The 13929-nt window shown below is 43.8% G+C and overlaps 1 protein-coding gene across 5 annotated transcripts in view; it reads right to left on the reverse strand.

Annotated features, from left to right (window-relative positions):
• SYN3 (synapsin III) overlaps positions 1-13929 on the reverse strand; it is a 443568-nt gene that overhangs the window by 296855 nt on the left and 132784 nt on the right. For all 5 annotated transcript variants that reach the window (XM_032416359.1, XM_032416355.1, XM_032416357.1 and 2 more), the window contains 2 exons: positions 3736-3892; positions 432-521 (listed from right to left, as the gene is read on the reverse strand). In XM_032416359.1, coding sequence (XP_032272250.1) covers positions 432-521; positions 3736-3892 — 247 coding nt within the window. The remainder of the gene's footprint in view (positions 1-431; positions 522-3735; positions 3893-13929) is intronic.

The following is a 13929-nucleotide window of genomic DNA, read 5'->3' on the forward strand; positions in this document are numbered from 1 at the left end:
GAAACTGCCCTTTGATGATCAACGCAAATAAAATATTACTGTTTTTACTGAAATAAGAGTTGAAACCAGGTTCTGCCCAGGGCCCAAGGGAAACAACTTCCAACCTTTGAAACATCTTTTATCTTTATTATCAACCTCTGGCTCCAAAAATGCCAGCTCAAGTTGTCCCCAGATTTGCTAAAAATTCCCAATGTCCCAAGGAATGCCATCTACCTTTGTCATTTGCCCTGCTACCTCAAACTTTACCTGAAGAGTTGATTCTTTCCCTAGGGAAGCCAGGCATTCCCATAGGAAATCACAACTCTTCCTTAGAGGCCAGGTGGTCAGGGAGTGGACCCTCAACCCACTCCTCCATTCAAAGGGATTGAAAACATGGACATCTGTGTTCATTCCAAATTATGAAGATCATCAGAGTAAAAAAGGGCACTCACCATTGGCTTATGGTTGGGGAAGAATGTTTGTTCCACAAGTGGGAACTTCTCAGGACCCAGGGAATGGAAGATCTTAATGAGTTGAGAGAACTAGGAGAGAAGAAAGAGCATTGGTCAATCATTGTGGTGAACTTCCTACTCGATCCCAGGTCTCAAGTATCTGACCATTCTGAGCTGAGCTGCAGTAGCTAGTCCCTGTTTACAAGATAAAAACCAGATTCTTAGGCTGGAAATTCATCTTCTCAATTATCTGGTTGCATCAACCCTTCATTCCTGCCAGGCCACTGAGTTCAGCTCAATTACATTTAATGAGCATTTACTATACCCTCAACATTTCACACAAGCACTACCTGCTGACATTCATGCCACGTCCCCAGCCTGCAAAGCCTTTCTTTCTAGAGAGGTAGTACTGCATAAAAGTTTATGGTATAGACTCTGGATTCAAAGTCTCCACTACTTACTAACTGTGTAGCCTGGAAAGTCATTCCATTTGTAAATGGAGAAAACAAGAGATCCAATAATACACAATGTATGAAAAGCTGTGCCTGGTCCCTAGGAGCACTCGAATGTTAGATCCCAGCTAACATGCTGAACAACATGGATTTGAATTGCACAGGTCCACTTATATGCAGATTCTTTTTAGTAAATACAGTCAAGTGCTATAAATGTATTTTCTCTTCCTTATGATTTTCTTAACAACATTTTCTTTTCCTTAGATTGCTTTATTGTAAGAAAATAACATATAATACATATAACATAGGAAATTGTGTTTAATTATTTATGTTATTAGTAAAGCTTCCAGTCAACAGTAGGCTATCAGTAGTTAGGTTTTGGGGGAGTAAAACGTTATATACAGATTTTCAACTGCACAGGGTGTTGGCACCCCAACTCCTGCACTGTTCAAGGGTCAACTCTATTTTTTCTGCTTTTACAACCACACTCATTTCCAACTGCTCGAGCTGCATCCCTTTCACACCTGGCTCCTCTTGCTTCAGCACGGCCTTGTTTTGCCATAGAGATAGCTACCATCTCCAGAGATGGAGGGTAAGCTCCTGGGAGGCAGGCCTTGGACTTACATTTTCCTCCACTACCCCACACCACTTGGCACCCTTGGGAGCTCACTTTGTGCTTGGAGAAGATGACACAAGAGAAGATGGAAGGGTATTCTAGGTGTGCAGTGAGACTAGTGCCCTGGAGACACTCAGTGGCTGTCACAGCTGTGGCCTTGGGTACAGGGGACAGTGAGAGAAGTTGACAGAGGGTGATCTGTGACAGACCACTGGGAGCCTTAAAGGCTGGAACAAGGAGCTTGGAATTTACCCAGAAAGCAAAAGGGAACTCCTGGTGGAAGTGGAAAGGGCAGGGTAATTCTGATCAGGAAGAAGGAGTAAGCTACAATTTGTGGCCCAATGGCTAGAAGGGGCGCTAAGGTTTGCACCAGACTGACTTGGGAGTAACTCAACACTAATGGTTCAGACAGAGAGAACGGGTAACTTAAGAACTTTTTGCATCATGCTAGAACTGGTCTGCAAACTCTTGGGGTAGAGTCTGAAGGTGTGGTGCTACATGGAATCCACTTAGAGGGTCTGAGGGACCTCAGAAATATGGGAAATGATGGGGGATCCCTCAGTTTACAGATAAGGATGCTGAAGTCCAGAGATTGAGAGAGTAAGTCTATGATCAAGCACACGAGTTTTGGAGATGCCCACCTCCAGTTTCCTCATCTGTACAATGGAGATGTTAGCAATACGTACTTGTCAGGGTGGTTCTGAAGATCAAATACAATATGTACATTACGAGTTCAGCACACACACAGTGCTGATGAATGTTAGCTGCTGCCATCACGATGTCTGTGTGGAAAGACAAGGGGGTTGGGCTAATACTATCTAAGACCCTTTCCAGATAGTGGCATCAAATCTGGGATGCCATAGGCAAAAAATCTCAGGGTAGAATGAGAAGGAGACCAGAGGCATGATAATAGTGGTTAAAAACTAACCATATCTACTAAATTAATGTATATATTCATTCAATAAATATTGAGTGCCAACTCTGCAGAGACCTTGATGGCACTCAATATTTACTGAATGAATATAATAATTGTCATCATGTATTGAGTGTATACTTTGTGCCAGCCAAATGTATTCACTCATAACCCTACCAGGATGACCCTATTATTATCATCATTTTACAAATATGGAAAATAAACTCAGAGAGGTTAAGCAAGTCGCTCAAGATGACACAGGTCATAAACTGAGGCTTCTAGAACTAGTCAATCTGGCTCCATTGCCCATGTTCTCAACCACTGTCCTACCACCAAGAGACCAAGCAGAGGGAAATAAGAGACAAGATAGGTAGAGCTCCAGAAAGCACACTGTATATATCCCCAGCCTCCACATTTCCTATCTCCCTTCCTTGCTTTATCTTCTCTCTTGGCACTTATATGACATATTACATATTTGGCACATTTATTAATATACAGCATGTGCCCCTGCTCACTAGAATATAAGATGTATGGGTCAGGGACTTTGGTCTGATCTGCTCACTGCCATGTTCCCAGGACTTAGAACAGTGCCTGGAACATAGCAGATGCTGAATAAATATTTGTTGCATGAATGAATTACTTCCAGTAGGGAAGACAGATAATATGCAAAAGAATGGATAAATACATCATTCTAGATGGAGATAAGTACTGGAGGAAAAATAAAGCAGGGTAAGGGAATTGAGAGTATTGGGGGGAATGAAGGGGGGTATCTTAGGAAAACCCTCTCTTACAGGTAACATTTGAATGGAGACTCAAACAAATCAAGGGATGAATGAAATTCATGAATACAAAACAGGGAAAACCAAGTCTTGGGGTTTGGGGAGATATGGCTTCAAGTTCTGGTTTCACTCCTAATATAGTCTATATGACCCTGGGTGAGTTCCTTAGCTGCTCTGAAGCTGAGCTTCTTTTTCTGTCAAATGGAATAATGATGTCCACTTCACATGATAGCAATAGTTTGAGCACCAGGCAGCATGATTTTCTGGTACATAGTAAGTGCTCAATGAATAGTGCCCACTGTTAACAAAAATGATATAATTTAATGTAAGTAAGAATAGTATAGTACTCCTCTTACCACTGATGTTATTATAAGATAACAATATATCATAATATGTTCATACTATGTTATTATATGATATTTGTTATTCAGTTGCTTAAGAAAGAGCCATTACTGAGGCCTCCATGCCGGAGGATGGGCCCATTTCAGGGCTGGGAGGCCACCCGCTGCCCACCTCATTCTAGGTAGCCTGGCCCAGCACCTACCACCCAGGGCTTGCTGCAGAAGTTGTAGACAGAGTAGAGGGAGTTGACAGCAGGCAACCCTCCGTACTGGAGGCCGATGACCAGGCTTCGGTAATCTTCACCCAGAGCCATGCTGTAGGCATGCTGACGGACTAGGATGAAGTCTGGCTTGAAGGATCTGCCAAGAGAGGGGTCAGCAGCAGTGTTACTACATGGGGCATTGCTGAAACACCAGGGCATTGGGCCACAGTCTACAGGGATAGCACTGACCTGGCATGGGTGCCGCCAGCCAGGGGCCCTCAGTTCAGAATGGCGATGGGGTGGGGGAGTGTGGATGGGGACAGGTGGATGCAAATACATAGCAGCTACAAAATAAAGGGGCTGAAAACAACTGATATTTTATTCATTTTATTTTTTAGGTGGTTTTTTAGATTTTTCTACATTGAACAAATATTTATTTACAATCAGAGGAAAATGTATGAGATAACTCAGTGATTCCACCTCCATTTTTATTAGGCAACACCTACTACCTTACTGAATCCTCCTAACTGCTCAAGGATGTGGGCAATGCTGCCGGCAACTCCATTTTACAGAGGAGCACTGATAAAGGAGATTTTCAACTTTTAATGTTTGTGGGCCCTGCTCCTCGGCTTCCAGGGAAGCTATACTCCAACATTTACCAAGGTCAAAATGACCCGGCAAAACCTCAGAGCATGGGCTCTATGTCTGCCCCAAGCGCACGTGGTGTACATCTGCTTTGTTAAAGAAAATAACCAAAAAGGAGCATTCTGAACACAAAAGATAAGAAAAAGTAAGAAACTTCCCTGGTTCCTATAAGACTCAAGTCACACAGCCTTGCAAATATTAGAAACTTAAGGCCTGCAACTTTCTGAAATGTTCTTTGTCTAATAATTTGCAACTTTTTATGCAAAATATGTATATAAACCTACATCAAATGTTCCCTTACCAGAACACTCTCTTCTTTGTGAAGACTGTGCATCCCTGGCCCTGTCCTAACTTGGGCTTGAATAACTCTCTCTCTCTCTCTCTTTTTTTTTTTTTTTAAGAAATTCCAAAATGTGTTCATTTTGTGTCAACAGCACCCTGAGGCTCACAAAGATTAAGTCACTTGCTCAAAAAGACATGCTGCAGGTACATGGCAGGGTCAGATACGTGTAGCCTCATGGCCCTAGTTCTCAACTACCATGCAGCATGGTTTATATATATACTTATATATATATACATAATATGTATACATTCATACATAACCTGTATATTTCAAACAGGTCTCATCCCTTTCAAGTAGCAACCTCTGGAAAGCGCAAGAACATTAATGTGATGGCCAAGAACATGGCAGGCTCTTTGCTGGGACCCTTTGGAGACATGATCCTGATTAGTGTTCACAAGCAGACCTGGGTAAGGTCAGGACTATTTCCCCACTTTGTAGATGGGAACACGCAGCTCAGAGAAGTTAGGAACTTCCCCAAGTCACAAAGCTGGGAAGTAGGAGAGGCATGTGTGAACTCAGGTGATCTCACTCCAAGTCCATATACTCTTCCTTCCATCACATGACTCCAGGTGAATTCACACACTGTTTTACTTGCACTGCCAAGGATCCATCTATTTCTAGATTCCTCACTTCTAGGTCACACAAGAAAATCAGCTTCACATTGCGTAGGTGGTTTACAATTAAAATGGTATGATCCACTTGGCTCATCCAGAGTTAGACCCTTAGCTTCAAATAAACTGTTTCTCTTTAAAGTAATGCAAATTTAAGTTAAAATAACTGTCAAATGGAAAGGACTTGCCCCCGATTAGTGGAGACAGAAGGAAAGAATGAGCTGCAGGTGCAGACACTTCTCAAATTGTTCTGAGCTTGGGTCTCCTTGTACACCCCAGGGCCTGGTGCCAGGGGAGCAGAGGTGTAATAAGTACATGTTGAAGGAACAAATGACGTACATGAACATCACCCCCTCATCCCCAGAGGAAATGGCAAAGGTTTCCCTCATGGAGTTGTAACTCATCCTAGGGGAGCCAGGTGGATGGTGACATCTTGGGTATGGCTGACATTGTGCTCATGGAAATGGTCAATCACATCATTCTGTAGTTAGGGTCAGAGTTGGGTTAGAAGCTTGGAATTATTATGTCTATATCCTTATTGCATTTTAAGAGTTGAGCCAGTCCAACTAATGTATTTTACAGATGGGGAAACTGAGGCCTACAGAAAGGCAGTGATGTGTCCCAGGTCACATGAGCCCATAGCAAGACAGTGATGTGTCCCAGGCAAAACCATGTCAGAACAGCAGGTCATACGCAGGTCTCTCCTCTGGCTTTCCTGCTCTTTGTGTTTCACTTCACTGGGTCTTACAGCAATAGAGAAGGAAGGGAGGAAGGGGCGAGTGGTGTTTCTAACAGGGATCTGATGACAATAGACAGCACTCACAAAATATACCCACTTTTTGCTTTTATATGATTTTAAAAGTAATATATGTTCATTGTGTAAAAGAAAAAAAAGCGTCGAAAACACAAAGAAGTAAACAAAGTTACCTGTAATTCTCAACTCAGAGAAAATCCCTAATAACCTTTTATGTGTCTCCTTATATGTACACTACAATCCGCTTATCTATTTTTAATGTATATAATATGCATTCATACTCATAACTGATTTCATGCTTTCTATTATTATTTTTCTATTTTCCACATATTATAGTGTGAGCATTTCTTCTAATAACAAAATATCTTCAAAAATATCATTTCTAACAGCCACCTAACAGTCTATTGAATGGACATACCATAATGAAGTCAACTTATCATCCACTATTACCAAGTAGATTGTTTCCAAAACTTCACACATGTACATGTTTGCACACAAATCAATGCCTTCCTTTTTAACTATTTCCTTATGATAGATTTTGAGAAGTGGGATTACTGGCTTAAGGGGTATGAATTTTTTTTAAGTACCCAAACGTGCCCCCTTTCTAAAGGCGTAAGCCACCAGTTGCACATGTCAGTGTCCATATTACTACAGCTTCACCAGCACAGCAGTTTTTGAAAAATACATTTTTTAAAAAATTTGATAAGCAACTTCCCCTAAGATACCCTGTATCCCCACTGCTGTTTCAGTTTGCATTTCTGTGACTTTAGTGAGTTTGAGTACTTTCATTAATGGTGTGCATTTTCTTTTCTTTTCTTTTCTTTTCTGTAAAAGTCTGCTCACAGAGCTCTGTGTATAGGATCCTGCCCTTTATCTTTATCACATTGTCCTGTGTGGCAATATTTTTACTAGTTGTTTGCTTGCCCCCCCCTTTTTTTATGGCTGTGCATTTTCAAAAAACCATATAAACACATTTTCCATTCCCTCCTAGTCAAATCTATCAGTCTTTCCCTTTTGATTTCTCTCTCTGCTTTGATGATCAGAGGGTCCTCTGGGGCCCTGGTTCTCACAATGAGACACCCCTTACTCCCAGCAGGGTGGCTCCCCCACAGACAACAGCAGAGGCAAACCTGGTGTCTCACTGGGGATAACTCCACTCTGCCCCAGGAGGAAATAATCAAAGGTCTCATGCTGGCTAGCCTGCCAGTTTTTCACTGTTTGTGGAGAACTCATAAGAAAGACACAGCCTGTGGGGGAAAATCTGGCTATCTAGAAAAAGAGGGTGCCCTTCCAAGATCATCTTCCAAGAGGAGTATCTGAGGGCCTGTCCTGGGATGGCCCCATTCCAATCCCAGATATTATGATGTGCTTTCTCTCCAGGACTTCTAGAACTCATCTCTAAATTGGAATCTTTCTGATTCTTTGAAATAACAGTAGTGGTCACTCCTTTTTGTCTTTAAGGATTTGGAAATCTACCTCAAGATGCTGTATTCAAAGAGTTCTTTCAAAATTATATAGCCCTTCCCTGCTTAAAAGCCCTCTGAAGGCTTCCTCTTTCTGACAGCAGATCCTAGGCTCCTTACCATGGCAACAGGACCCCTGCCCACCTCTCCACCCTCACTTTCTACCTTTCTCCCTCCCTCACTGCCACTGAGCCACACTGACACTATCTCTTCCTCTAACTCTCTCCCTGGACACTCTTCCCCAAATGGTGCCCAGGGGGTCTCGTTCTCATCACTCACTCATCAGCTTGAGTTCATTTCCACAAAGATACCTGTCCTGCTCACTCTACTGAAATTTGCCCTAAGCCCCATATTGCCCTATTTTCCTTTCTTCACAACTCTTGTGGCAGTTTTATTTCTCCTGTTTATCGGTTTAGTTTTTTATTGTCTGTCTCTTCCCTCTAAAGATGACAGCTCAATGAGAACAGAACACCTGCCTGTCTTGAACAAAATAGACCATACCCATGTTTTTAAATGAATGACCGAGTTAATGAATACATGTGTAAGTGAGGGAATAAATGAATGGGCATGAAGTGAAATGACTACTGGAAAAGGGAGGGACCTCTTTACTTGTACTCCTAGAGAAGAGACCTGGTGCTGACAGCCAGGGTTGCCAGGATGTATCATGTGGTCCCTAACAACTAGGCGCTGCCTTACAAGGGAACATGCTCTGTATTCCTGGAGATATGTTAGCATCATCAAGAAAGTTTTAACCCCAAGGAATTCAAGATGGACCCATGACCTCCTCACATTATCAAGTATAATATGTGAAAAAATAAACACTTTCTATGAGTGATAAATCTGGGCAAACCAGGCATGTGTTACAGTTCAAATGTTGCCATTCACTGCTGCATCGAATGCACAGGGTCCTTCCTGACAGCCTGTGGTATGAGGGATTTGCAAGGAATGCAGAGAAATTAGTGACTTGAGCCAAGGGACCTGTGGCATGAAGTTCCTCCCTCCATACCCAGCACCCCAGCTTCTTTATCCAGTCAGGGAATGGCCAAGTCCTGATATCAAGGATGTGGCCACCAGCAATTCTCAGGCCCTGGCAGTGGGCCAAGCACCCTGGTAGGGGCTGGAGACCCTGAGATGACAGGTACATGATCCCTGTTTTCAGGATACCCCCAATCCAAGAGGAGTTGAGTGCAATTCTAAAGGACTAGGACTCACGAAGTGCACCAGTAAGTAAGTGAAATAATAGAAGCAAGTACAAGATACAAAGGTGGACCAAAGACGTACTCAACTCTGTCTGGGGGTGGGTGTGGGTCAGCATGTGCCAGAAGGCTTGGGTCTTGAAGGAAGACTAGGGGTTTGTCATGTGGGCAAGGTTTTGCAGATGTTCCGGGTAGAGGGAACAGTCCCTGTACCCAACTTTTTCTTCTGAGTTATATGACCTATTAAGTTCCCTTTGTTGTCTACAACTGGTGAATTGGGTCAGTTGCTTGGCATCACTTTTGCTCTGACTGATATTGGGAGGAAGTGGCAAAGTTTGCAACTGGTTACATTGCTGGAGTATAAGGTCTGATGAGGTGATGGCAAGAGATGAGGCTGGGTAAGAAGTCCCAACGGCTCTCACGAGCCCCCTTCCTTCTTGTCTCCATAGTCCCACTGGGTCCAAGCCCTGCATCTTTCATGCCTGGGCAAGAAGGCTGCCTTCAATACCACACATCCTGGCTGGAGCCTATACCTGGGTTTTCTTATTCTTTCAGCTTTAGACTTAATATGAGCTATATTATTTGGGTTCCTGATTCCAGATCTTTCTCAGAAGTGGCTGTCAGCATTGGAGAGGAAATCAAGGACAACATATAATTAAATGGTAGAGATGGGACAGGTGAGGCAGTGCCTGGAGATTACAGGGTGCTTCAGGCAGTAGAGGCAGGGGGCCGAAGGCTGAGTGACTTTTAACCATCAGAGAAGTGTAATGATTCCCTAAAATATGCAGAAGCCTGTGGTGGCAAGAACAGATCTTGACTAGGCTTTGCCTGGGACTTGAGTTAATAAGTTGAAGCTTCATTATTCTTAGCCAGTTGACTGCAATTTTGTAATGGTCCCTTGTTCCCCAAGAGTCAGAATGACAACGGGTGGTGATGCTGCTGATTTTGGTCATACTGACCTATCACACCCAGATCTGACCCCAGCCATTTCTGGGAAGGCTCCAGACTTTCTGACACTGGTGTCCACCAGCAGAGAGGCTTCTGGTTTTCTCTGAAGCATCTCCACACTCCTCGATCCCTCTCCATCCCCCTCCATTGTCTGAAAATTCAACCTTGGGTACAGAATCTGGAGAAAGGAGACCAAGAGAACTGAGCACACCAGCAAAAACAGGTGTCCTGAGAAGAAAGGAGGAGATCAAAACACTGCAATGGTCTCCATGCTCCTGAAGGCTTATGGACCACTGTCCTGCAACAAGGACTGAGCAGAGGAGATTGTGCACACTTTGCAGACGGAGGGCCATATGGAAGGGCTTTGGGAATTAGGGATGCTTCCCGCCAGCCTGAGGACTGCAAGAAATTAGTCCAGGCTGAAAAGAAATTAGGTGGCAGCCAACCAAGAGTCTGGCAAGGAGCGGACAACAGGATGCTGCAGCGAGGCCTGTGGGGCCCGCACGGCAGCTGCTAGCTACACGGCATGACGGTGGTGGGGAAGGGGCCCCATGCGGCGTATGGACGGCCGGGCTCTCTGATGAATCCTGGGGCCCCCTTTGTGAACCATCAGGAGCTTAATAAAACACAGACACAACTTGCTGGAGGAAAGAGGCTTCCCCATCTCCCTTCTCAAGCCTCAAGAATCTCCGTCTCTCTGTCCTGGCCTCTTCCTTTCAGAGAAGGCGTCTACACTGCTCTATCCTTGCTCCATCCTCCTCCTCCATCACTCTGGGGATTCCACATGTTATGAATTACACTATGTCCCCCCAAAAGATACACTGAAGTCCTACTTCCTGTTACCGGTGAATGTGACCTTTTTGGAAATAGGTCTTTGCAGATTTAATCAAGTCAAGATGAGGTTGTACTGGAGTAGACTGGGCCCTCATCCCATGACCGGTGTCTTTAGAAGAAAAGGGAAATTTGGGCATAGACGCACAGGAAGAGTAGAATGCCATGTGACAAAGGAATCAAAGATTGGAGTGATATGTCTCCACCCCAAGGAATGCCAAGAATTGCTGGCAACCACGAGAAGCTGGAAGGAGGCGAGGAAGGACCCTCACCTGCATCCTTGAGAAGGGAGCATGGCCCTGCCCATGCCTTGATCACAGACTTGCAGCCTCCAGAACTGTGTGAGACTACATTTCTCTTGCTTGAGTCACCCAGCCTGTGGTGCTTGGCCACAGCAGCCTGTGGACATGGGTACACTGCACATCTAGCCAGCATTTCCTCCTTCTAGCCACTTTCAGAGCTTCCCAGCTTCCTTTGCTCTTGTGTGTGGCCACCCACAGCTGCCTCCCCACTTCCCAAGACAACAACCCCAACCCCAACAATAAGAAACTTCCGATTTAAGGCTGAAAATGAACTGAGGGTTAAGGAATGTTCATATTTACATGAAAGAATTACAATCAACACTTCAATAAATACATGGAGATTCATTTGGAAGGATGTTTACCAAAATGCTAACCTGGTTATCTCTGAAGGGTGGGATGGAAAATGAGGGTTATTATATTCTTCTTCAGACTTTTTGGTGCTATCTACATTTAAAAAAGGGGAGAGCACAGAGCATTTTTTACAACCAGGAAAAGACAATGAGGTTATCTTTATTTTGGAAAAAAATGATAAATATAACAATGATGTAATATCATGGAAAATGCTTATGGGACAATTTCATGTGACATAGAACAATAGAAAAGGGAACACAGTAAAAATGATGGTCCTGGAAGAGGAGATGGAAAATTCCTAATTTGTTAAGGTGGTGAGGCTGCAGGTGATTTTTTTTGTTTTGAAAATTTCCATTGACCAAGTTGACCCTTGAACAGCATGGGTTTGAACTGCTCAGGTCCACTTATATGCAGATTTTTTTTTTTTTAATAAATACAGTACAATAATGTAAATGTATTTTCTCCTCCTTAGGATTTCTTTAATAATATTTTTTTTCCTCTAACCTACTTTATTGTAAGAATACAGTATAGAATACACATAACAGACAAAGTAGGTGTTAATTGACTGTTTATATTATTGGTAAGGCTTCTGGTCAACAGGAGCCTATTAGTACTTAAGTTTTGGGGGAGTCAGAAGTTATACACAGATTTTTGACTGTGCAGGGCATCAGCACCCCTAACACCTGCTATGTTCAAGGGTCAACTATAATACGGTTTGGGCATTAACCAAAACTTTAGGTTGGCATCCATAAATAAATGAGTGTGAAGCAAGCCCTTCTACTTGGCTTGGTGGCCATATAATTAGCCTCTTCTTCCTTCCATTGCTATAACTGTTGGACAGGGCAGTCTATGCCTGCTAGCCCCAATTCCCATGTACCCATCTCCACAACCCTCTGCATCTGGCTCAACTTCCTCTCCACCTCTATGAAATCACATTGAGGTCACTCCAAAATGCCAAACCAAGATGCCATGGCCTCTGTTATGCCCTCACTTTCCCTGATTTCTAATAAAAACTAACGTACCATGAGCCTCTATTCCAGGCCCTGTGTATCTTCATTCATTAAATCTGACAGCAGGTGTTATCATCCCCATTTTCCAGATAAGGAAACTTGAGGCACAGAGTGGTTAAGAAGCTCGCCAAGGTCACACATCTGTTGGTGGTGTGACCATGAGTCAAATCTGATAGCCTCCTGGATCTAGAGAAGGGTTTCCCAATCTCGGCATTATTGATATTCAGAGCTGGATAATTCTCTGTTGTGGGGGGCTGTCCTGAGCATTGCATGGTATCAGGAACATCACTGGCCACTGCCCACTAGATGCAATAGCACCCCCATGCCCAGTTGTGAGAACCAAAAATGTCTGGAGACATTGTCAAGAGTCCTCTGGTCAAATTTCCCCCAATGGTGAACCCCTGCTGTAAAGCTCCTCCAGGCCTCTGTAGCATGATCTTTGTCTTCCCCTCCCAAACCCTTCCTCCCTGCCTCAATGACACCCTCTTCCCTTGTTTCCCAGCTGCTTCTTTCTGACTCCTCACTTCACCATTTTCTCCCTTCCTGTGACTCTTCTTCAAGCCTCCCTGTTGGTTCTTTGCCTATGGAATCATCTCTGTTCTGGAGGTTTTCCACCTTGTCCTCAAAGGCAATAGTGAAAATGACTCAGGTTTACAGAGCACTTCCTCTGTGCCAGGAGTCATTTTTAAGCTTTTAATTATGCTATCTTTAATCCTCACCATGATCCTGCACGGAGGGGAGTATTTTCAAGGAACTAAGGCATGGAGAGATTAAGCAAAGCAAAGCAAGAACAAGGTCCACGTGAGACTCAAGTGATTCAAAGCCAATGTGCATAACCACCATGCAATCAGCACTGTCCACCCACCTGAAAACTCAGTACTTCAAACTCCCTGTGCCCGGGGCCCAAGTTATCAGCCTCCTTCAAAGTGGATCTCTTGACTTCTCTTACCCACCATGCTCCTGGGAGCCCAGTATCTGTCACCCTGAAGCCATCTGCAATTCTCTCTGACACCAACTGTGTAAAGAGTCACCAATGTTGCTGATTCTCCCCTCCAGAAGTGTCCCCCTTCTTACTCTCATTTCCCTCCCATTGCCTCATTCCCAGGACACCTCAATAGACCCTCAGCTCCTAGTCCTGGGGTCACAATCCCTTATCTTATTCCTCTCTGTAGCATAGGGCCCGGCTCAGAATCCAGACTGCTGAGTGTTACTCAATTTTCCTGCCTCTACCCCAGGGACTCCCAAGCTAAATGCTACAGGGCCTAAGCAGGTGACCCCAGGGCTGGATGAAGTGGGCTAGCCTTTTCTAGTAGATCTTCGGTATTCTCTTTGTTTCCATAGTGAACAAATAGAAATATTCTTAATTTCCACAATGCACTCTCTGGACGTTTTGGCACACACCTTGCTCCATCTTTCATTTTCCCACTTTTGATAATGACTCAAGTACAAGAAACATTTCATACTTCTGTAGGCAAGCATAACCTCTTTGATAAATGGCAGCTAACGCAGGCCTCTGTAGAGAGCAAGGGGGAGTGGGTGGGACTGGTGAAAGGAAGAATGGCCTGAGCCCCAGCCGTTATGGCCACATAGGAATGAAGTCCCAGGTGGCCCTAATGACTTTTTGTTGAAGCCCAAATCTAGATATTTATATAAAATCCTCAAAAACTTAAATGTTGATGACTCATTCAAAAGAAGTTTTAAAAATTGCCATGCAGACTGGCACCAAAAATAAATAAAGCA

Source organism: Phoca vitulina, unplaced genomic scaffold, assembly GCF_004348235.1.
Source record: "Phoca vitulina isolate PV1807 unplaced genomic scaffold, GSC_HSeal_1.0 scaffold19, whole genome shotgun sequence".
Classification (NCBI taxonomy): Eukaryota; Metazoa; Chordata; class Mammalia; order Carnivora; family Phocidae; genus Phoca; species Phoca vitulina.